The sequence below is a fragment of the Podarcis pityusensis genome (genome assembly GCF_964106645.2).
Source record: "Podarcis pityusensis genome assembly, chromosome: 1".
Taxonomy (NCBI): domain Eukaryota; kingdom Metazoa; phylum Chordata; class Lepidosauria; order Squamata; family Lacertidae; genus Podarcis; species Podarcis pityusensis.
The window spans coordinates 8155066-8179219 of NC_138028.1; the positions used below are offsets into that span (position 1 = coordinate 8155066).

Sequence of the window (24154 nt, forward strand, 5' to 3'; positions counted from 1 at the left end):
ACAGGGAAGCACACAATCGGGGCCAGAGGGTAAAAGCTTCCCCCTGTTTCATCTTCCAAGATATTCGCAAATACACTGCCACTGAAGCTGGAGGTTCTATTTAGCTACCTAGCCTTTGAAGGGACACGGGTGGCGCTGTGGGTTAAACCACAGAGCCTAAGACTTGCCAATCAGAAGGTCGGCGGTTCGAATCCCCGTGACGGGGTGAGCTCCCGTTGCTCAGTCCCTGCTCCTGCCAAACTAGCAGTTCGAAAGCACGTCAAAAGTGCAAGTAGATAAATTGGTACCGCTCCAGCGGGAAGGTAAACGGCGTTTCCGTGCGCTGCTCTGGTTCGCCAGAAGCGGCTTAGTCATGCTGGCCACATGACCCGGAAGCTGTATGCCGGCTCCCTTGGCCAATAAAGCGAGATGAGCGCCGCAACCCCAGAGTTGGCCACAACTGGACCTAATGGTCAGGGGTCCCTTTACCTTTACCTTTTAGCCTTTGAAAAACAGCCCTCCATAAATTGGCTTAACTCAGTTAGGGGCCATTGCAATATATTGTGGTAGCAAGTTATTCAATGTATGGGGGGAAAGTGCATCCTCTTATTCTCCTTGTCCCTACAGTGGTACCTCCGGTTACATACTTAATTCGTTCCGGAGGTCCGTTCTTAACCTGAAACTGTTCTTAACCTGAAGCACCACTTTAGCTAATGGGGCCTCCTGCTGCCCCTGTGCCACCGCCGCGCCATTTCTGTTCTCATCCTGAAGCAAACTTCTTAACCCAAGGTAATATTTTTGGGTTAGTGGAGTCTGTAACCTAAAGTGTATGTAACCCAAGGTACCACTGTATTGCCCATCAATAAGCAGGAGACACAGAGTAGTGTCTTTATACAGTCTGTTCAGCAGGGGGCTCCAGACTTAGTGGTGACTGGGTGGAGTTGGGAGTTGCCTGTTTAGTTCTTGTCTAGCCTCCCAACTTGTATGCTCTCTAAGGCTTCCTGCCAACTCATTTGCTAATTAGGTCTCTTTATTACAGCCTAATTGGATTCATGCAAACTAGAACTACAATCAATTTGCTTGCTCTTAACTTTTAATTTTATTGCATCTTAAATGTTCAGTTGGCTTTTTGCAGTTTTAATCCTACCGTGAGCTGCGTTTTGGAAAACCTTTTTATTGAATTGGGGGAAATAAATTCTGGAGAGTGGATGATATTGTGAAGCATATCTCTCTAATCTATCTTTGGGGGAATTTACAGAATATTACAGTGGTTCCCATACTTACGTTCACCTCCAGTTACGTATCCTGTGGGATATGCACACGGCAAACCCGGAAGTATTTTTCCGGGTCTCGCCGCATGCGCAGAAGCGCTCTACTGTGCCACGCGCATGCGCAGAACAGGAACCCCCAGTTGCGGAAACCTCGGGGCCTGGCCGGAGCTCCGGAACGGATCCCGTCTGTTATGTACTGAAGTTCTCACCCTGGGCCAGCAGGGGGATACTGTAGATAGTTTTCACTCAGGTCCACATATGCAAATAAGGAATTAAAAAGTGACGTTCAGTGATTGGATAGTTACAGAAGGTGGTTACTCTTGCGTTGTAGTGGATCTCTATATACGCAGGCTGGCTGAACCCTTCAGTTCAGTTCTGTTCTGAGTCTGTGAATAAACAAGAGCTGTTTGAAGAATCGCTGTGTCGTCTGATATTTTCACCCACAACTTAACACCGTCCGCGATGGGAGGTACCGCTGTACTTTTCTAGTAATGCCAGAACCAAATGCCTTTCAAAAAGGGGGACACCTTCGTATCCCTTTGGTACTATAGAAATCTAGATTTAAGAGCCACTTGACAAACATTGTCAGCTTCAGTTTCCTGAGATGGTCTTATTGTTTTTCCCCTGGAATTAAAACATTCCTGCCAGGTACGGGGTACAAGCAGAAGGGAACATCCATTTTTCTCTGTCAAATTTGAAAAGAGGAAACCAGCATGGATCCTCCCTCCTTTCCTGGTGTCGTTGGGTCCTTCAGTCTAGGGCACCCCATGGATCTCTCTAGGGCATTGTAAAAAAACAAATCTGTGATTAAACTATAGCTGATCTACCGCTGTTAAATGGATTAGAGCTGGCACTCCTAATAAACATTGATTTGGGAGAAGCTCGTTGAATGTTGTGCCCTGGGAAGGAGCCCGCAGTCTGTGACGAAATGCCGCACAAACCGATGTGAGCACAAGAGAGATGCTTCATCTTGCAGCGCAGCCCAAAGCCCTTGATCCAGCTGTATGAGAAATAAGGGATGGAGCAGCTGTGTTCATATCTGCTGACTCTGCGTGTGTGTAACTGTGTGGTGCAAGCAGGGTGTGCACACACCCTGAATGTTGACTTTTGCTCATTATTTTCCGGGCGATTCGAAATGGAAATGTAGCCTTACGTTTCAAAGGATGTTGACACACCCATCGAACCGGGTTTGGGATGACATCAATGGAGGATTAAAAACGGGCTGGTTGGTACCAAGTATTAGACTACACCCAGTTTGATAGGCTTTATGAATTGAAATTATTAACTTGGATGGTATGTTGGAAGCAGAAAATAATAATAATAATAATAATAATAATAATAATAATAATAATAAATTTAATTTAATTTCTATACCGCCCTATACACGAAGGTCTCAGGGTAGTTCACATAAAATATCAAATAATTAAATCAAAACAAAACCAACAACCCAATAAAAAACCCCAAAAGAGCCAGCATTTTTTAAAAGAATACAGTGGTACCTTGGGTTACAAACACCTCAGGTTACAAACACTTCGGGTTACAGACTCCGCTAACCCGGAAGTAGTACCTCGGGTTAAGAACTTTACATCAGGATGAGAACAGAAATTGTGTGGCGGCAGTGCGGTGGCAGAGGGAGGTCCCATTAGCTAAAGTGATACCTCAGGTTAAGAACAGTTTCAGGTTAAGAATGGACCTCCAGAACGAATTAAGTTCGTAACCAGTGGTACCACTGTATAGGACATGGGTAGGCAAACTAAGGCCTGGGGCCAGATCCAGCCCACTTGCCTTCTAAATCCGGCCCGCAGACGGTCTGGGAATCAACGTGTTTTTCCATGAGTAGAATGTGTCCTTTTATTTAAAATGCATCTCTGGGTTATTTGTGGGGCATAGGAATTCGTTCATTATTTTTTTTCAAAATGTAGTCCGGCCCCCCACAAGATCTGAGGGACAGTGGACCGGTCCTCTGCTGAAAAAGTTTGCTAACCCCTGGTAAAGGCCTGGTTGAAAGGGAATATTTTTTATTTTATGTAAACTGTGTTACTTTTACTGTTGTTAGCTGCTCTGAGCCCGGCTTCGGTTGGGGAGGGCGGGATATAAATATTATTATTATTATTATTATTATTATTATTATTATTATTATTATTATTTTGCCTGGCGCTTAAAGGTGTATGGTGGAGGCACCAGGCGAAATATTGCTTCTTGCCCTGAAAGCATTGCTAACACACCGGGAAGACAGTATTCTAGCTATCAGCATTTGTTGTCAGAGATGCTCATGCTCCCTTTTCAATGCTGTGCTCACCTGGCAAACTGGTTTTGCAGGAATCACGACTCCCTCTAGAAGCATGAGCAGCACTCCTGCAATCCGTGCCTGGCTTTTGTTTACTGCCTTTCTTCCTCTCCTGGCCTCCAAGGCACTCGGGGTGGCACACATAGTTCTCTACCCACCCCATTTTTATCCTTGCATCGTTTCTGTGAGGTCGGGGAAGAGCTGTAGCTCAGTGGCTGAGTGTATACTTCGCAAACAAAAGGTTTCGGGCGCAATCCCCACATTTCTAAGTAGGATTGTGAATGCCCCCATCAGCCCCGTCAGCCTAAAGCCTGATGAGACTACTCAGTGGCTACTGGCTACTAGCTCTGTTTATCTTTTATTTATTTGAACAATTTATATAGCACATATACTTCTTCTTTTTAAGAACCCTAAGTGGTTTGCAATGTACAGTATGTTTGACCTCCACTGACAGAGGCAATGTGTGCATCTGATTGCCCCTTGGTCAGAAACGCAGGGGGTGCTGTTGTCTTTGACTTAGCCACCAAGAACAGAACGCTGGACTAGATCGTAGAATCGTACAGTTGGAAGGGCCCCCAAGAGTCATCCAGTCCAACCCCCTGCAATCTTCTTCTTCTTCTTCTTCTTCTTCTTCTTCTTCTTCTTCTTCTTCTTCTTCTTCTTTGGAGATCACTCACAGCCGAGTAAGATTGTCTTCCATAAACACGGTTTTAACAATGAGTCCGTAAGTGACCGTGGAGGCCAATTCTGGATCCACACGTCCTTCCACAGTGGGGACATTGGTTTCCAGGCGGGAGTTGATCACGGTGTGGATTTGCCAAGCGTGCCTTCCTCTTAACATGTCCCTCCCTTGAGTTCTGAGTTCGAGTGTCTTTAAAGCCCATGCCACCTTTGGTAAAGGCTGTTCTCCAACTGGAGCGCTCACAGGCCAGTGTTTCCCAATTGTCAGTGTTTATACTACTTTTTTTTTAGATTTGCCTTGAGAGAGTCTTTAAACCTCTTTTGTTGACCACTAACATTATGCTTTCCATTTTTAAGTTGGGAATAGAGTAGTTGCTTTGGAAGATTACAATCAGGCATCTGAACAACATGGCCAGTCCAATTAAGTTGTTGTTGAAGAATCATTGCATTTGGGTTTAAGCTTACCGCCACCTGCTCCTGCAAAGTACATTTTTTTTAGATTTGCCTTGAGGCAGTCTTTAAACCTCTTTTATTGACCACCAGCATTGCGCTTTCCATTTCTAAGTTCGGAATAGAGTAGTTGCTTTGGAAGACGATCACCAGATGCAGGAAACTCATCTAAAGTATCAATGACAGATGGCCATCCAACCTCTTCTTAAAAACCTCCAAGGAAGAAGAGAGAGTCCACCACCTTCCAAGGGAGACCGTTCCTCTGTTGAACAGCTCTTACTGTCAGAAAGATCTTCCTGATGTTTGGTTGGAATCTCTTTTCTTGTAACTTGAATCCATTGGTTCGAGTCCTACTCTCCAGAGCAGGAGGAAGACAAGCTTGCTCCCTCTTCCATGTGACAGCCATTCAGATGGCTCTCATATCTCCTCTCAGTCTACAGTGGCACCTCAGGTTAAGAACTTAATACATTCTGGAGGTTCGTTCTTAACCTAAAACTGTTCTTAACCTGAGGTACCACTTTAGCTAATGGAGCCTCCCACTGCTGCCGCACCGCCACCACACGATTTCTGTTCTCATCCTGAAGCAAAGTTCTTTACCCAAAGTACTATTTCTGGGTTAGCAGAGTCTGTAACCTGAAGCGTATGTAACCTGAAGCGTATGTAACCGGAAGCGTATGTAACCTGAGGTACCACTGTACTCTTTTTCCAGGCTAAACATGCCCAGCTCCTTCAACGGTCCCTCAGAAACTCAGATATATAAGCTAGGTGCCAAATTCCACCTTAAACCTATGATGCAGTCACCACAACACAATGTCTATTTGCCAGGGGGTTGGATACTACAATTCTACGATTCTACGACCTCAGCTGCATTGCTTGACTGTAGCTTGCTCTGACAACAATTGACTTGCCCCAGTATGCAAGAAGGAGAAAGATGCACAGTCAAAATGGAAACGAACTAAGGCAGAGGTTTTTAAACTGTGGTGCGTGAGTTCCTTTTGGGTGGCCAAATTATTTTTACTTTTAAATGAACCAAAACTAATACGACACGAGAATGCACGAGGCCTGTTCAGAGACAATTGATTTGAAAAGATAACAAGATTGGTTCTAAAAATATTGAGACTTGGAAATGCTGAGTTGAGGCTTTTCCTGCTTGCATTTGAGGTTCTAGCAGGACTTGTGGTCGTTCAGCAACGTGGTTTTTATCTCTCTTTCCCTGCCCCCCAGCCCTGTTTCTAGCTACCTAATATGCAAGCTCCATTCATGCCCAAACGGACAAATGCAGATGGGCTGTGAAGCTAATTGCCAATTGGCATCTTCTGCTCACTAATTAGTCTGCTTCGTGATTGTTAATTGAAACTGCTTGCGATGAAGCTTGTGTGCAGATTGCTAGAGGGATTACGTGGCAGAATTTCAAGCTGGGGCAATGAAGGCAGCCTTCCGTCACTGCTGCAATGCCTCCCTCTTAGAAAAGCATCCTTTCCCTCATTCGGACTGATTTTAAGGGGCCATTTTCTGTTCCTTTATATCCAGTTTGTGAATGTGGCTGGAGGCAGCTTTGAATTCTTGCCTGCTTCAGCTGCCTCCTGACTCGGCACCTGTCGATCTGCTGGGTCCAAAAAAAACTCTGGGGTTTTCTTGTGCACCCTTCCGAAAGCTGGCTCATCATGCATAAGATTGCCAGCTAGCCAGTACAGTGGTGCCTCGCAAGACGAAAAGAATCCGTTCTGGGAGTCTCTTCGTCTAGCGTTTTTTTCGTCTTGCGAAGCAAGCCCATTGACGGATTAGCGGATTAGCGCTATTAGCGCTTTTAGCGGCTTTTAGCAGCTTATCAGCTTATCGGATAAGCAGATAAGCAGCTTAGCGACTTAGAAAAAGAGGGGGAAAAGGAAAAAAAAAAACCAGGAACTCGCAAGACATTTTCGTCTTGCGAAGCAAGCCCATAGCAGATTCGTTTTGCGAGGCACCTCCAAAACGGAAAACTCTTTCGTCTAGCGAGTTTTCCGTCTTGCGAGGCATTCGTCTTGCGGGGCACCACTGTATTCTTCATGGTTCGCAAATGTGCCACGGTGACCCCATGTGCTGATAACCTCAAGAAGTCCATTTTCGCCATTATTAGTAATTAAATTTCTTTACCACCCTCCATCCAAAGATCACAGGGCGGTTTACAATGTAAAAACACAAAAATACATAGTATAGTAACAAACAGAAATCACAAACCCTACCCACAGTTTAAATGGCCATGGAATCCCGGGGTTTTCCTGTGAGAGCACGACGTCCGTTTTCGTTGCCATTTTCTCGTGCGATTTCCCCCCCCCCAAAAAAAAAGCGCTTTTGGGGGCCGTGATCTCGTTTGGCACTCAAATGCGCATTTTGGGGCACTGTAAGAACACACCAAAAAGTGCCTTTTGAGCCCCGTGATCTTGCACGGGAGCGCAGATGGGAAGAACTTGGTTTTGGAACTCATCATGTTGGAGGATATGCCATAGATTGTTTAATTAGCCAAAGGCCAGGGAGAAGAGGAATGGTTTTCCTGGAGCCTAAAGGTGTATAATGAAGGTGCCAGGTGAGCCTTTCTGGGGAGAACACTCCACAAATGGGGAGCCACTGCAGAAAAGGCCCCATCTTCCATTGCCACCCACCGGACCTCTTGCAGAGCAGGCACACACACACACACACACACACACACACAAGGAAGGGCCTCAGATGATGATAGCAGGGTCCAAATCAGTTCATATGGGGAGAGGCGATCCTTGATGATCACTGTAATGTGCTCTTTGTGGGGCTGCCTTTGAATCTGACCTAGAAGCTGTAGCTGTTGCAGATCCCACTCTGGCTAGGCTCCTGCTGGGGGCGGCGTACCATGGGCATAAAAGGCCCATAAGATTTCTCAACAATGATCCTCCAATTTGCTGGCATAGGAGTGGTGTAGATTTTGCTAAGCTTTGGGTGCTGTTTAAAGACACAGTTGTTCACCTAGGCCTCTGCTGGAGATTAATATCAGGCTGTTTGGTTATCTATCAGATGCAGTTGTAATTTAGAGTGTGTTAAAAATATTTTCAATAAATAAATGGGATGGGGTTAGGGAGGTGGGATAATACCCATCATGAATGCTTTTGATGGACTTTTTTCTGAAAGCTAAATGAGTATTTCCTTAGCTTTCCACATTGAGAGGAGCTGGCGATACTAAATTGTTTGGGGTTGCTAAAACAAAGAGATTGTGAAGAGCTCTAAAAGAGGTCACAGAATTCACCCGTCACCTTATTTATTGCCTGTGATTCATAGTAACGTCTCAATATTCAGCGAACCATCTACAAAGTGACCTGAGTTTGGGAGATCAATTTGGGTAATTAAACCCCCAGTGACCCATGGCAATGGCTTGTCTTGTAGATCACCTCTAATCCAAAGACGTGCTGATCCCTTTCCCATAAATTTCAGTAGCTGTGAAATTCCCCATCTTGGCGCCTGCTCTCAGCAAAGGTCTTACGAACTCTCCCTTCTACATAGCTGTTGAGCAGCCTTCCCCAGCCTCTTGCCAGGGGTCTAGGATTCCCAACTCGCATCAGTCCCAGGCAGCATGGCCATTGCTCAGGGATGATGGGAGTTGGGAGTCCAGCATCATTTGGAGGGCACCAGGCCAGCGTACAGGATGCAGGATAAAGCTCTTCAGAGGCCTCCAAAATAATTCCATTGACAGCTTGAGCCAGATCTTCCAGGAGCTCTTTCTGCTGTGGGCTGGAGAAGGAAAGGGAACCTCATCCAGAGATTGCAAACCCTCTTGTGGGAATCACCCAACATTGGGGAGGGTGTCTTAGAAGCTTGTGAGCTGCAGAAATTATAGGTGTGTGGGCTTGGAGAGGTATGACCCACCAGACATGATTGCCCAGAGGCACTGCAAACCTGGATGGTTGGAGGCAGTAACACATCTCAGTATGAGTTGCTGGAAACCGCAGGAGAGAAAAGAGTGCTCTCGCACTCAGTCCTGTTTGCAGGTTTCTCGTAGGCATCTGCCTGACGGCTGCGAGAAGAGGAGGATGGACTGGGTGGGCCATTGGCCTGATCCAGCAGCAAGTGCATAATATGTTTGAGGAGATTTCACCCCTCCCATATCCAAGAATCTGCTGATGTTCTCTGCTGATTCTCCAGAGAGGAGGGGGCGGTTTCTGCTCTCTACTTATTCCACTCCAGCCTCACATCTAAGTGTCGGAGAGAGAGACTGAGTGTTTAGAGAGAGATCGTGTGTAGAGATAAGGTTGCTGCTAAGAGCAGCTACAGACACTCAGTGCAGTTCAGCATTTTTCGTTTAGACCTAATTTAGCTCTGTATATAGTTGTGTATTATAGTTGTAGATAGAATAAAGAAGATATTCTACAGAGCTATTCTACAGAGTCGTTTATGCTCTGCTATACTCTGCTGTGCGACGACTGTCTTCTTGTGGAAGTGAATCCGGTGCTCACAACTCTGAGCTGTGAGTCCACAGCACTTTGACCTGTTCCTGCAGAAGGTGGTCTCTGGAAGTGCTACCCAGCTCACCTGGCCCAGTCGGGGCTGAAGTGGATGAGTCCAGTTGGTGGCACTGGCTCAAGGGCGATGTTGACATGCAGAGGGCTGGGAGGCCAGCTGGCAAGCCCCAGCTGTGCCGTCTCCTTCCATCGGCCCCTGCACCGACGTAAATCAGCGACCCAGGCTTCAGAAGCAGGGCACACTATCAGCAGATCAAACTGCGCACACAGAATAGGTGTGAGGCTTGCGGAAGCATAGTACAACTACAGATTTATGAATCATAAATCAGGACAAAGAAACATATCGTCTCTCTCTTGTGTCGTCTCAGAGAGAACAGGGAAGAACGAAAGCTATACACAAACGGAAGTTCCCAGCATACTGTGCTGGAATGTAAAAAGACATGTGACACGTAACAATCCCATGCCTGTTCCTTAAGGTAGAATGGAAATGTCAACATAATGCGCAGTGGCAGTGCCCAGGACAAGGCAAGGATTAGGCCCTCTAACCTCCTTGTGTGCGTCAGGCAGGAGGCACAGGCAGACTTTCCTCGCTGCGCCTCTGCAGCGGCCGCTTCTCACGAAGGTTGCCTGCCGGTCGCTGTGTTTGCCCTCGGCGAGCTCCCAGCAGTCAGTTCTCCTTGGCTGGCTTGGCGGCTTCCCAGCAGCGCCAGAGCTGCAGTAGGCCAAGGAGGAGGGGAGGGGAGAGCAGGCCAAGGTGCCAAGCACAGCCCTTTCCCAGCCGCCTCTCCTTGGCACAAAGGTGGGTCCTGGGTGAGCAGGTGACTCTCATCTCTGCGCTCCTGCTGCAGGGCACATGCTGGAAGGGAGGACCCTAGGAAGGACCGGTGCAGGCTGGGAAAAGTCCAGGCTCTGACTCAGCCACAATGAGAAGTGCCACTGTGGCCACAACGGCCCAGTCTGGGCTCAGCTCACCTCCCCACAGCTCCAGAAGGTGGCAGCCACACGGCCTCAGCAAGGAAGCCTGTCATGGGGGCGCTGGGTTGTGCCCCCTCAGGATTATGCGCCAGGGTCCAGGGCTCCCCTCACCATCACTGTCCAGCAGGGCTTTTCTTATGAGGGTTTCTCCCCTTCTCCTTCACAGTTGTGAATACTAATCTATGCAATAAATTGGACGTTTTCATGACGTACGGCATCTCTCTCTCCTTAGGATGAACTCGACCTTTCAGATAAGCATAGAGAAGCCATGTTTGCTCTTCCAGCAGAAAAGAAATGGCAGATCTACTGCAGCAAGAAAAAGGTAAGAGAAGGATTTAAAAAGTACGATAATACTCCCTCCGCAGCTCTTTGTTTTCTCTTCTGCGGGGCAAGTTTGAGAAACAAAGAGGAGAATCTTGCAGGATGTGTGGGGCCGGTTTTGAGGAACCCCTAAAGGCAATACAGCTGTACTTTGGTTTTCGAACAGCTTAGTTCCCAAACGTTTTGGCTCCCAAACGCCACGAACTCAGAAGTGACTGTTCTGGTTTGCGAACTATTTTTGGAAGGCGAACGTCCACCAGGGCTTCCGCAACTTCTGATTGGCTGCAGGAGCTTCCTGCAGCCAATCAGAAGCCACACTTTGGTTTCCGGACGTTTTGGAAGTCGAATGGACTTCCAGAATGGATTCCGTTCGACTTCCAAGGCACGACTGTATCCTAAATCAGGAGTTCCCAAAATGTGATCTGTAAGCTTTATTCAGGTGGTCTGCACATCTGTGGATTTACGATTGAAGACAAGAGACAGAACATCCATCACGCTGAATATGCATGTTGACATTTGATTGTATTTTTATAGCTGCTTTTATTTATAATATAGCATTTTATTGAATTACAGTTTGAATTCTTTGCCAACCATGCCACATTTACTGTGATTCCAGCATTGGTTGGACTAGATTACTTTTTTTGGGGGGGGGGTCCCTTCCAACTCCACAATCCTATGACCTAGCAGAGTGCGTTTCGATTGCTACAGTAGACTGAGAAATCATTAAGTGATCCCCCAACAGCTGTTTCCAAGTGTGGGAAGTTTGGGAACAACCTCTCTAAATCCGTAACTGAGAAAAGGCAGATCACATACCTTCTGTGTACATCGCAAAGGCAGATCTGCATCCATGCGCAAGGCGAAGCTGAAAATTGCAATGAAACAACTAAAATCTTAAGAAGCCCACTTAAAACCAAAAAACAGCAATTAACTCACCAATTGAAAACGAGTATTGGCACTGACGCCAGCAGAGGATGGGTGCAGAGTGCGAGGCTTCTCCTCGTACACAGGAACACTTTCAGCCCTCAATATTTCCCTTCTGCACTAAAGGGCCTCCTCAGAGCATTCCGCTATTTCTGGCCTGAGCCTAGAGACCAGATGAATCTTATATACCGTATTTTCCGTGTATAAGACTAGGGTTTTTTAAACCAAAAAATTAGGTTTAAAATTGGGACTCATACATGGGTAGTGCTATGGGGTGTTTCTTAATTTGGAGTCCCCCAAAATAGGGGGTGTCTTATACATGGGGGCATCTTATACACAGAAAAACACGGTAATTTCATGGGATACAAAGGATGCCCTCAAAGCATCTTAATACAACTCAGGCAAGGCATGTAAAATACAACCCTGCAAAGGCCCAAATCTTTTCTTTATTGCTGCTTTGTGGGCTCTTTATGGTCTCCTCTCATGACCCCAGGGCCTAATGTATCCTGCATGATTAAAACAAACCGATGCTTTGGGGGGGGGGGAGGAATTTGCCTACTTGCCCATTTTCATCGCCCGTTAGATTTGCATGCGCCTGGTAGGCTCCCGTGTTGAATTGTGGCCACGTTTCCCAGGCTGGTGCAAAATTTATGCCTAGCTAGCAGGCAGCCTCACAAGCCATCAGCATGAGGACGTGTTCAGTTTAGAAAGCAGCGAGTGCGAAAGCAGCATCGCTGTATTTATGGCGGCAAGCCATCTGGGTGATCAGCGATGGGGGGGAAGCGAACGGGGCTTGGAAGGAATGAGGCGTCTCTAGAGGAACGATGCAGGGAGGCAGAGATGGCTCTTTTCATAGAGTTGTATAATTGGAAGGGAACCAAAGGGTCACCCTGACCAAACCCATGCAATGCAGTAATTTTAAAGTAGGGTTCCAAAACTGTGGTCTGTGGGCCACCGGTAGTCCATGAACTTCATTCAGGTGGTCTGAACAGTGTCTGTGAACAACGCTTATGGTTTGAATTCGGCAGAATTGACTTGCTGATATCCATCCGTCTCAAGAGACAATGGAGTTCGCCTCCGGGGGTGAAGCCAGACTGCTGCGTTAGCCGTACCAAAGTGACCTCCTTGGGGTGCAAACCTGGGCAGCGTGTGTGGGGGTCCTGGGCTGCCCAGATGACAAGACCCTCCTCCTTTCAACCTCGCTGCTGTGGTCCAATGGAAAGCAGAGCAAGACATTTGTTTTATTACTTATTTATTTGTTGAATTTATATACCGCCCTATACCTGGAGGTTTCATGGTGGTTCACAGAATAAAATCAAAACATAAAACCACAAAATGCATAATCAAAATAAAAACAACGTCCCAAAAGCCCCTTCTACCCTCCTGCTGGGCTGTAGGAGTTGCTGGAAGGCATACAAGGTTCTGTCTTAGGGACGCCACTCCTAATTTGTGTAGGGTTTATGCCTTTTCTTTTCCTGAAAATGTCCCACAAGGCAGTGGAGGTTTAGAATCAGTTTTAGGATATTTAGATGTTGCCCATATGTCTGGGTTACTCCAGTCATGCTGGGCAGCTTCCAACAGACTAAACACATTAAGCACAGTAAAACATCAAACATTAAAAACTGCCCTGTACACGAGATATTGGGAAGATACTCCACAAGGCAACAGAGGTTTAAGATCACAGTTTTCCTTCTCCTAGGTGGGCTGCCTTCCCAGGTGGATGAGCCCCACCTGCCCCTCACTTCCCTCTACAGCATGGGCACAAACTGCCTTATTGACCATTGGACCCACTCTTTGTCTCGTCTGTCCTTGCACACAGTGGTATAACAGTGCTTTAAATGTAAAAAAAAAAAGTAAAGGTAAAGGACACCTGGATGGTTAAGTCCAGTCAAAGGCAACTATGGGGTTGCGGCGCTCATCTCGCTTTCAGGCTGAGGGAGCCAGCATTTGTCCACAGGCAGCTTTCCGGGTCATGTGGCTAGCAGGACTAAACCGCTTCTGGCACCACAGAACATCGTGACGGAAACCAGAGCACATGGAAACGCAGTTTACCTTCCTGCCACAGTGGTACCTATTTATCTACTCGCATTGGTGTGCTTTCAAACTGCTAGGTTGGCAGAAGCTGGGACAGAGCAACCGGAGCTCACTCCGTTGCGGGGATTCGAACCGCCAATCTTCTGATAAGCAAGCCCAAGAGGGTCAGTGGTTTAGACCACAGCACCACCCGCATCCCTTTGCTTTAAATGTATGGGGTGAACGCACCCAAAGAATACCGTAGTAGAGGGGACGTGTTCTTTATGCCTTCATTCACAAATCCCTGAGCTACTTTTGGACTGAGAAAATGGCATGGCGGGGGCCTCCGATGGGTGCCAAGACTCCACAGGCGTTTGATGGTGTGTTTTCAATACATTATGAATGCCTAAGCTGCGTCGAGATGCCAGAAAGAGGACCCCTAGATCTCTCTGAGGGTGCCCCCTCTTCCCACACCGCTTGCATCCAGTCTGCGGAGTCTGGCCTCCCACTTGAATAGAGTCTGCCTTTTCCCTTCTCATTTGCCTGCCCCACCCGTCCTCCCCTTCCTCCCCATGGCTGCCAAATGGTTGTAGAAGCCTGTGCCGTGCGAGCGATCAAGGGGACTCCAAAGCCGCGAGGAACAAAAGCGATCCTGATTGAGGGGGATCTGGATTTATTACATAATGGCTGCGGCGAGAGATGGGAGATTGAGGCTGGCTTGGCTGCTTCTGAAAAGGGAGGCAGAACGAGAGAAGAGCGAAGCTGCGGAGCAGTAATACAAAGTTGCTGGGCAGTGACCCCGAGAAAAGAATGCAGCGCACGTGAAACAGTGAAGCCCAAGCTATGACTCCGCTCAGGGGAGGGATTTTCAGATTGCAATAGAAAAGGCCTTTGAAGTTCATTTGGATTTTGTGGGTTTTTAAGGCCAGTGGGTGAGTGGAATAAGAAAGGGAAATGAGGATACTGAGTTCTCCTTCTCAGATGGATATGGGATGTTTAAATATGAAGGAGTACTTTAAAAAGCAGAGACATCACCTTGCCAACAAAGGTCTGTATAGTTAAAGCTATGGTTTTCCCAGTAGCGATGTATGGAAGTGAGAGCTGGACCGTAAAGAAGGCTGATTGCCGAAGAATTGATGCTTTTGAATTCTGGTGCTGGAGGAGACTCAAGAGTCCCATGGACTGCAAGAAGATCCAACCTATCCATTCTGAAGGAAATCAGCCCTGAGTGCTCACTGGAAGGACAGATCCTGAAGCTGAGGCTCCAATACTTTGGCCACCTCATGAGAAGAGAAGACTCCCTGGAAAAGACCCTGATGCTGGGAAATATTGAGGGCACAAAGAGAAGGGGACGACAGAGGATGAGATGGCTGAACAGTGTTCTCGAAGCTACCAACATGAGTTTGACCAAACTGCAGGAGGCGGTGGAAGACAGGAGTGCCTGGCGTGCTCTGGTCCATGGGGTCACAAAGAGTCGGACACGACTAAATGACTAAACAACAACACTTTGTAGGAGCAGGTGGCGGTACGGTTAAACCCAAATGCAATGATTCTTCAACATCAACTTCATTGGACTGGCCATGTTGTTCAGATGCCTGATTGCCGTCTTCCAAAGCAACTACTCTATTCCGAACCTAAAAATGGAAAGCGTAATGCTGGTGGTCAACAAAAGACTCACTCAAGACAAATCTTTAAAAAAAGTAGTATAAACACTGACAATTGGGAAACACTGGCCTGTGAGCGCTCCAATTGGAAAACAGCCTTGACCAAAGCTGAGTTTCCTGCATCTGATGATCGTCTTCCAAAGCAACTACTCTATTCCAAACTTAAAAATGGAAAGCATAATGCTGGTGGTCAACAAAAGAGGTTGAAAGACTATCTCAAGGCAAATCTTTAAAAATGTAGTATAAACACTGACAATTGGGAAACACAGGCCTGTGAGTGCTCCAATTGGAAAACAGCCTTTACCAAAGGTGTCATGGGCTTTGAAGATGCTCAAACTCAGGACACAAAGGAGAAACATGCTAAGAGGAAGGCATGCTTGGCAAATCCACACCGTGATCAACTCCTGCCCGGGAACCAATGTCCCCACTGTGGAAGGACGTGTGGATTTGGAATTGGCCTCCACAGTCACTTACGGACTCACTGTTAATACTTGGTTTATGGAAGATGATCTTACTTGGCAACAAGTGATCGCTGAAGAAGAAGAAGAAGAAGAAATATCCATTGGTGCTGCCCTGCAAATGTCAATAGCAGTTTCTGTTGGAACTCTTCTCTCCTCGGATGTAGCTGTGCCCGCAGTGCTAAGATGGCAAAAGATAAAAATTGGAATTAACTGACCCTGGAGCATTGCAATTGATGGCCACTGGCAATCCTTCATTGTGTGCATTTAAAGAAAGAAATGAAGCTGTGCGCACAAGTGTAAACTGAGAACAGGGAGTGAGGGAAGAATGTGGAATAATAACCTGAGACCGGGTTCAAGCCAGATTATAGGCATATTTCAATAGCTTAGTGCAAACAGCCAGATGGAGATCACTGAAACTATTCAGCAGGCGATTTTAGAGACTGAAAACTGTTGCCTTCTTAAGTCAAAAACAGCTTCCCCCAACCCATTGCCCTTCTGATATTTTGGACCACAGCTTCCGTCAACGTCCCTGTCATCTGATGAGAGTGTTACGCTCCGAAGCATATGAAAGAAGCACCAGGTTGTGGGAAGCTGATATGATGTTTCCTGAATCCTGAGAAGGGCTTTTGCTAAATTGCCAGAGAAAGATTTGCACAGTCCAAAGCTGTTCAGGCATTGCAGGAGTAGCTCGTTTAAAGTCCGGTTTCCAGGCTTTGGTAATTAACCAAGAACAGGCCTTAAGCTTTTCTTTTGAGCTGTGAAATCAGCAACTTTATATCATTTAAAAAAAAAAAAAACAGCAGCAGCATCACCTTCATTCAAACACAACCTCCCTCCCTGTCTCCCTCAGGTATTTAAACTCTTACCTTTGTGGATAGAAATTCCAGTCGCCAGACAGCCTGTGATAAAAATCGCAGGCGGCTAGCAAGAATGACTGCTTTGTGTAGATGGAGAACAGCATCAGCCACGTTGATACCTTGCAGTTGGTACCTCTTCGGATTTGCTATTTTGCTGCAGGTTGCAAGGTTTTTGCAGGTGCAGGGTTAGATGTCTCTGGGCAGCAGAATGAACAGCAGCCCGCTGTATTATAGTGGCAGTTGGCACAGTGTGGGTTTTTTGTGTTTTTTAAGGAACAAATGCATGGGGCAATTCAATACACAGGAAGCTGCATTATACAGAGTCAGACCACTGGTTTTATCTATCTCATTTTGTATTGTATTATGTTGTGCACTGTGGTTTGCTGTTGTTTTATTGTTTGGAGTTTAGAAATTACTTATTGTAACTGTTAAGAGTGGATTTCTGTTTAATTTTGAAATGCTGATATTTAATATTATTCTATATTATTTTAATGAATGTTGAATGTTATTTTATTTGCATATTGTATATTGTATTATGCATATTGTCTTATTTATATGATGTTAGCCGCTCTGAGCACGGCTTTGTCGGGGGAGGGTGGGATACAAATAAATTTATTATCATCATCATCATCATCATCATCATCATCTTTTTTTTCCTTCAGTGATTTTTATTGATTTTTTTTCAAATATCTTAAACACAATACAGCTTTATTCTCCTTAAAATCTATATCTTATCCGAATTAACTTCCCTTCACCCCTCTTCTGGCTTCTCTATATTGCTCTTACTTAAGCATGTTTAGTATAATATACATTCTATAAATGTCTATAATTTCTTAATAAGTTTTTGTATTGTACTTTAAACATACAATCCTTATTATATTACCGTATTACATCTTACGGTCTAACCAAGTGTTTACAATAAACGCTATGAGTTTTATTTCAGTCCTGTGAGTGTCTTTATTCATGTACAGTTTTCTCTAAGTAGACCATAAATTTGGACCATTCTTTTGGGAATTTCTCATTGTCCGACTGTCGGATTCTTATCTGTATATTGGCTACATTGACTGGCAGCAGCTAGCCAGAGTTACATCCCAGGAGTCTTTCCCCAAACTTACCAGGAGCAGCTAGGAACCAAAACTGGGACATTCTGCATTCAACACACCTGCTCTGCCATTGAACCACAAGCTCCAGGGCTTATTGATGTCTGGGGCCGTGAACCCCCAGGTACCAGTTTCTCGGGTACCAGCAATGAATGAAGACTCGTGTGCTTCCATCCTTCCTGGAGAGACACCTGTTTGGCCAATGCTGGAAATCCTTTAGTGATATATGGAAGTGGAACCTTAAACTAATTCCCCCTTTTCAATATCTGCTCTTGTTTCTCCCCCACCCCCAGAGCGGCTCCCCCACCCCACCCCCGTCTTCCCGTCTGAAGCCAAAAAAGGCATCTGTTAGCAATCTTTAGGGTTTTAAACTGAAGCTTTTTAAACAATGAGTCGTTTGACAATGAAAGGTATTTGATCATGCTGTATTTGCTTATTATGTGTGTGGTGGGGGGAATGAATGGATGGATGAACAGAGAACCTGGGAAATACAAGCCTTTGGTTTGGGGGTTTGGGGGGGTGGCGTGTGAAGCAAAAGGAAGGCCATTCCATAAAGGGACCCCTGACCATTAGGTCCAGTCATGACCAACTCTGGGGTTGCGGCGCTCATCTCGCTTTATTGGCCAAGGGAGCCGGCGTACAGCTTCCGGGTCATGTGGCCAGCAGGACTAAGTTGCTTCTGGCGAACCAAAGCAGCGCACAGAAACGCCGTTTACCTTCCCGCCGGAGCGGTACCTATTCATGTACTTACACTTTGACATGCTTTCAAACTGCTAGGTTGTCAGGAGCAGGGACTGAGCAACGGGAGCTCACCCCCATCACGGGGATTCGAACCGCCGACCTTCTGATTGGCAAGTCCTAGGCTCTGTGGTTTAACCCACAGCGCCACCCACGTCCCTTGGCCATTCCATTCCCTCCAACCTTTCTCCAATGAAAATAGGGACATCCTGTCAGTACAGTAGATTTGCAGAGTCAACGTTGATCTGAATCCTTTCCTGACTGGTCAGCAAGAAACACTGTTAGGTTACAACCCGTCCAGGGAATCATTGTCCCACAGGGGAGGAGCTGTGGCCCAGTGGTTAGAGCACCTGCCCTGCATGCAGAAGAAGGCCCTGGGTTCAATTCCTGTCAATTCCAGGCAATCATCATCATCATCATCATCATCATCTTTATTTATAACCCGCCCTCCCCAGCCAAGACCGTTCTCAGGGCGGCAAACACTAGGTATAAAAACAATTGACTGAAATACAACTTAAAAACAAGATTAAAATATGACATTAAAACATTAAAAATGCAGCCTCATTTCAGTATGAACTCAAATACAGTAAAGAACTTTTTTGGGGATGAAAACGTCAAGTCTTCACCAAGGCCAACTATCCAGACTGGTCCTACATGGGCCAGAAAAAAGCCAGGGAAGTCCACAAATAGGAGTTCCATCACAGAAAGAGAAAGAAAAAAGGAAAGAGGGGGAGGGGATCAAGTTGATTCCAAGCCAAAGGCCAGGCAGAACAACTCTGTCTTACAGGCCCTGCGGAAAGAAATCAGATGCCGCAGGGCCCTGGTCTCATGAGACAGAGCGTTCCACCAGGCCGGGGCCAGTGTTGAAAAGGCCCTGGCCCTGGTTGAGGCTAATCTGACTTCCTTAGGGCCCGGGACCTCTAGGGTGTTGCTGTTTATGGACCTTAAGGTCCTCCGTGGGGCATATTGGGAGAGGCGGTCCCATAGGTACGAGGTAGGGCTGAGAGTGACCTCTCTGTGAAACCCTGAGCAGCCACTGCCAGTCAGGGTAAGACAATGCTAAGCCAGATGGCCTGATTCTTTGTCAGGGAGCTCCTTATCTTGTCCGGAGAACAGCTGCACAAAACTTAGGCAGTTTCTCAAAGGCCAAGGGAAAGAGTTATGCTCGAAAACACCTTTTCGCTTCGGCAGTGGATCAGATTCCCATGAGAGGTGGTGGACTCCTTCCGTGGAGATTTTAAAGCAGAGGTCGGATGGCCATCTGTCCTGGATGCTTTAGCCGAGATTCCTGCATTGCAGGGGGTTGGACTAGATGACCCTTGGATCCCTTCCAACTTGTATTTATGGGACCGCCTCTCCTGGTCTGCCCTGCAGAGGACCTTAAGGTCCATGAACAACCATAGTTTAGAGGTCCCGGGCCCTAAGGAAGTCAGTCGGACTATCCTCCACCAGGGCCAGGGTCTTCTCAGTGGAAGTAGGAACACAGGGAGCTAGCTGCCTTAAAAAGCGTCAGACTGTTGGTCCATTTACCTCAGTATTGTCGGCACTGACTGGCAACAACTCTCCAGGCTGTCTTTAGGAGTCTTCCCACCCCATCTCCAGCCTTACCAGGAGACATCAGGGTTTGAACCCGCAGCCCTTTTCATGCAACCCCCTGAACTATGCTTCTTGCCTTTTTAAGGTGATTCACAGAAGGCCATCTGCAGATAAAATAGCTTAGACACAAGGACTTGTATGCTAGGAAAGAGAGAATTTATAGTGTTTGTTTCTTTAACATATTTATGAGCCACTTGAGAAGCTCTTAGGGTACCTGAATGTAGGTTTTTGCTGTTCTGCTTGGACCTCTTTCCCTGGCTGCACCCCTGGGGCCCTCGATGACGAGGTTTCTGGCTACAAGCTTGAGCTCAGCAACCCTACCAATGATATCTTCAAATATCTCACATGGAAGAGGGAACAAGCTTGTTTTCTCCTGCTCTGGAGGGTAGGACTCTAACCAGTGGCTTCGAGTTACAAGAAAGGAGATTTCCGACTAAACATCAGGAAGAACTTTCTGACGGTGGGAGCTGTTTGACAGTGGAACGGTCTCCCTCGGAAGGTGGTGGACTCTACTTCCTTGGAGATTTTTAAGCAGAGGTTGGATGGCCATCTGTCATGGATGCATCAGCTGAGATTCCTGCATTGCAGGGGGTTGGACTAGATGACCCTTAGTGTCCCGACTCTACGATTCTATGATGTGCATGCACCATATGCCTTTCCTGCAAAGTTCTTCTGCCTTTAATGGGATATTTCAGTCTCATTTGCCACTTTGCCCCAGGGCGCTGGTGACCACTGAAATTGGCTCGCCCTTTTGAGTGTGTGTGACTGGCAGGGTAGCAATTTACTCTCTTACCCTTCCAGCGATGGTGTGAAATGAGCACATTAGCGCATCTGTCCGTTTCAGCGCTCTAGGAAGAAGCTGACATTTCTGGCACACATTTTTGAATCCCTCTGGCCAGATCTTTGGAGAGCAAGAACCTCCAAAGGAAATGAAAGCAGGGGAGGCAGGAGGAAAGAAACCACATTGGGTCAACCTGTTCTATAGCGATGGGAATATTCTGATATCTAGGGCTGGGGCTGTACAAGGCGAAATGTCCTTTCTCTAGCATACGTGGGTGTGGAGTTTGAGCCTTTGGAGCTGCCTTGTCCAGCCCAGAGTCTCCACATGTTGCAGGACCGCTGCCCCAGCATGGGGCAGTGGCAAGGGCTGATGGGAGTTGTAGTTCGGCATCATCTGGGAGCACCCTCGGTTGGGGAAGATGGCTTCAGAGGAGGTGGCCGTTGTTTATCTCCCACCACCTCTCTGGGACAACTTTAGCTGGTGGGCGGGACGGGCTGCCTGCCACTCCTGTGATATCATAATGACAGAGTGATGGACAGGTGGGTGATCCACCTACCAAAATTGGCGCACAGGGTGGGGGAAAGTTAGTGAGTAACTGAGCGGGGTCAGACCCTCATCTGCCAGCAAGAGTCAAATCCTTCTTTCTCTGTGAGGAATTAGCGTACACAGCTGAGCCAAGCAGAATTGAACCCCATCCTTTAAGAACTTGGATCCAGGAGATTTCAGGGACCTCCTGACCCCTTATATCCCTTCCTAGGCAATTGAGGTCTTCTGGGCGGTCTCTTGTCAGTGGTCCCCCATGGCTCATATGCACCTGGAGCCAGGAGTTCTGCATTATGAGCTCAATTTCATGGAAAGCCCTTCCAGTTTCAGTCAGACAGGTCGCCCTCCCTGTTGAATTTCTGGTGGCTACAGAAGACTTTTAATTCCAGCGGGCAATTTGAACCAAGTTCTGCTTTTATAGCTTTTTAACTGTTATCTATATTGTATTCTTGGGATGCGGGTGGCACTGTGGGTTAAACCACAGAGCCTAGGACTTGCCGATCAGAAGGTTGGTGGTTTGAATCCCCGTGACAGGGTGAGCTCCCGTTGCTCGGTCCCTGCTCCTGCCAACCTAGCTGTAATGAGTAGGGGTTGCTCGTGCGTAAGTTGCCGCCTCTCCTGGCTATGTTGCCTTGTTAAACCTTTCTGTCTGGACAGCCCTTCACTTCGTGGCTGCCTCAGTCGCTAGCAGAATCCGTCAGTGGGCATTTCTTAAACCTTTTCCAACATAAAAGTTGTTTGACGCCAAGTCTCCTCCTACTCTCCCTGCGCGGAAGTCTTCTGCGCAGGGAGGGCGTGGGTAGCGGAGGACCCGTGCTCTCCCCGCTGGTGTCTGGTGAAGAGTCCTGGAGCCCTCTCGCCGATTCCCCCATCTGCCCCCCTTTATCCCTGGTGTTGCGCTGATTTGCTTCCCCATCTGCTGAGCTGCCTCTCTCCCTGCTGGGCCCTTCTCCAGCATCATTTGAGAGCCTTCCCTCCGCCTCTAGCTCCGATGTCAGTTCCCTGACACTAGCAGTTCAAAAGCACATCAAAGTGCAAGTAGATAAATAGGTACCGCTCTGGCGGGAAGGTAAATGGCGTTTCCGTGCGCCGCTCTGGTTCGCCAGAAGTGGCTTAGTCATGCTGGCCACATAACCCGGAAGTTGTACACCGGCTCCCTCGGCCAATAAAGCAAGATGAGCGCCGCAACCCCAGAGTCGGCCACGACTGGACCTAACGGTCAGGGGTCCCTTTACCTTTACCTTTTATATTGTATTCTTGGCTGTATACCACAAGACAGTTGTCATTAATATGTATGAAGATCCCAAACTTGGGCCTCCTGCTGTTTTCGAACTACAGTTCCCATCATCCCTGACCGCTGGCATTGCTAGCTAGGGATGATGGGAGTTGTAGTCCAACAACAGCTGGAGACCCAAGTTTGGGAAACACTGGTATAGATTGTTGAAATAAACAGAGCAATAATCCATCTTTTAGCCTTACCTGCAGCATGGATCCAGGGGCAGCGGGGAAGAGAGAGAGAGAAAGAGAGAGAAGGAGCCTTCAGCCCTTCAGATGCTGTTAGATTTGTTGTAAACCAAATCTACAGATTCCAACTCCTATCATCCCCAACCAGGATGGTCACCATGTGCACCAACTCAGTCTAGGGGCAACGTGTCTTTGGCCCCCCTCAATATCTGCTGGTGGGGGACTGGGCCCTCTCAGTGTTGAGGGGGCAGAGGACACCAAACATGGCGCTGGTTGCTCCTGAGCATGCGAGAGGCCCTGCGCCATGCCGGGCTCTCTGATTGGTCTCCTGCCAATGATGTGTTGCGTGGCGTGCTCCTCAATCTTGGGCACAAAATGGCGCCTCTCTATTGGATTCTGAGGCGATAGGAACTGGAAGCCAACAACTTCTCAGGTGCCACAGCTTCCTCATCCCCGAACCAGAAAGAACATTTTTAGTACGTTTTGTGACTTGCACCTGCAATTCGCCCCCTCCTCCTGTTTTACTTAAACCCTTGTTTTTATTAAACGGAACTTCCCAGTCTACAGTCGTGTGAGGACTTATCTGCCTCTCGTTACCCAGCCAGAAGGTCACATACCCAAATGCTCCATAACAGGAACAGGGCTGGGCTGAGTCTGGGAATCCTTCCTCCCCTATAAAATGGGGGCAACTGTAATAAACACATAATCTCTTGTGATTCCCCTTTTTTAAAATAAAATAAAAAGGCTGAACTTTTGAGTGGAGCAGATTTCAGAACTGCAACTTGGGAGTATTTGCGGCCCTCACGGCTTGCCAGATTGTTTGCGACACAACAGCATAATAAATGAAATAATAATAATGTTTTTTGTGTTGCCGTGGTGTTTTGCAAAAAGGTGGCATATACATTCAATAATATAATGAGCTCCTGTATGGTGTTTTCACTAGTATACGCAGTTTTAGGCAGGCTAATATAATGCATCTAAGTTCACGTTAATTTTGTTCGGAGGATTACACTACAAAATGGTGGGATAACTGTGTTTCAGTTCTTGTGTTGCCTTGGGAAGTATGACAGATAGGTTCGCATGGAAACGGGAATCTCAACTGGGTGGCTTACTCCTGTGTAATGCGTTTTAAAGATTGGCCTTGGGAAAAAGATGAGAACAGCAGCGTCCTTCCGTTCTTTCGCTGCCCGCAGATATCTGTCCCAGCTTTGATTTCCTCAGTTGGGTTTCTGTTGTGCTTTTAACTGAGAGTGCTCTAGTGAAGCATCGTCTCCCAGAGGAGGAAATGATTGCTCTGGGAGGTGAGGAAAGAGGAAATCTCCATCTCGGCTACATAATTCTGACCCGGCGCTGCTATATTTTAGCTTCTTTCACTTGCCACTCTTCCTTTCAGAGACCTCCCCCCCCCCCGCCTTCCTGCTCCCTTGTTTCCATATTTGGGCTAAACATGGCTTGGTCACCTGACCCCAGACAGGGATGTCACAGCGCTGTGTCCTGCCTTGTCTGCAAATCAGCAAAATCCAGGAAGCTGCTGTGAGCCTTCAGCTGGGATTAAGCCACAGGTGCAGAGATAAGGAGGTTTCTTCCTTCCC

At 47.1% G+C, this 24154-nt stretch overlaps 1 protein-coding gene across 2 annotated transcripts in view; it reads left to right on the plus strand.

The window, feature by feature from the left end:
• The window catches only part of DAAM1 (dishevelled associated activator of morphogenesis 1), a 176550-nt gene that overhangs the window by 71944 nt on the left and 80452 nt on the right, over positions 1–24154 (plus strand). For both annotated transcript variants that reach the window (XM_081015552.1, XM_081015553.1), the window contains exon 3: positions 10336–10425. In XM_081015552.1, coding sequence (XP_080871678.1) covers positions 10336–10425 — 90 coding nt within the window. The remainder of the gene's footprint in view (positions 1–10335; positions 10426–24154) is intronic.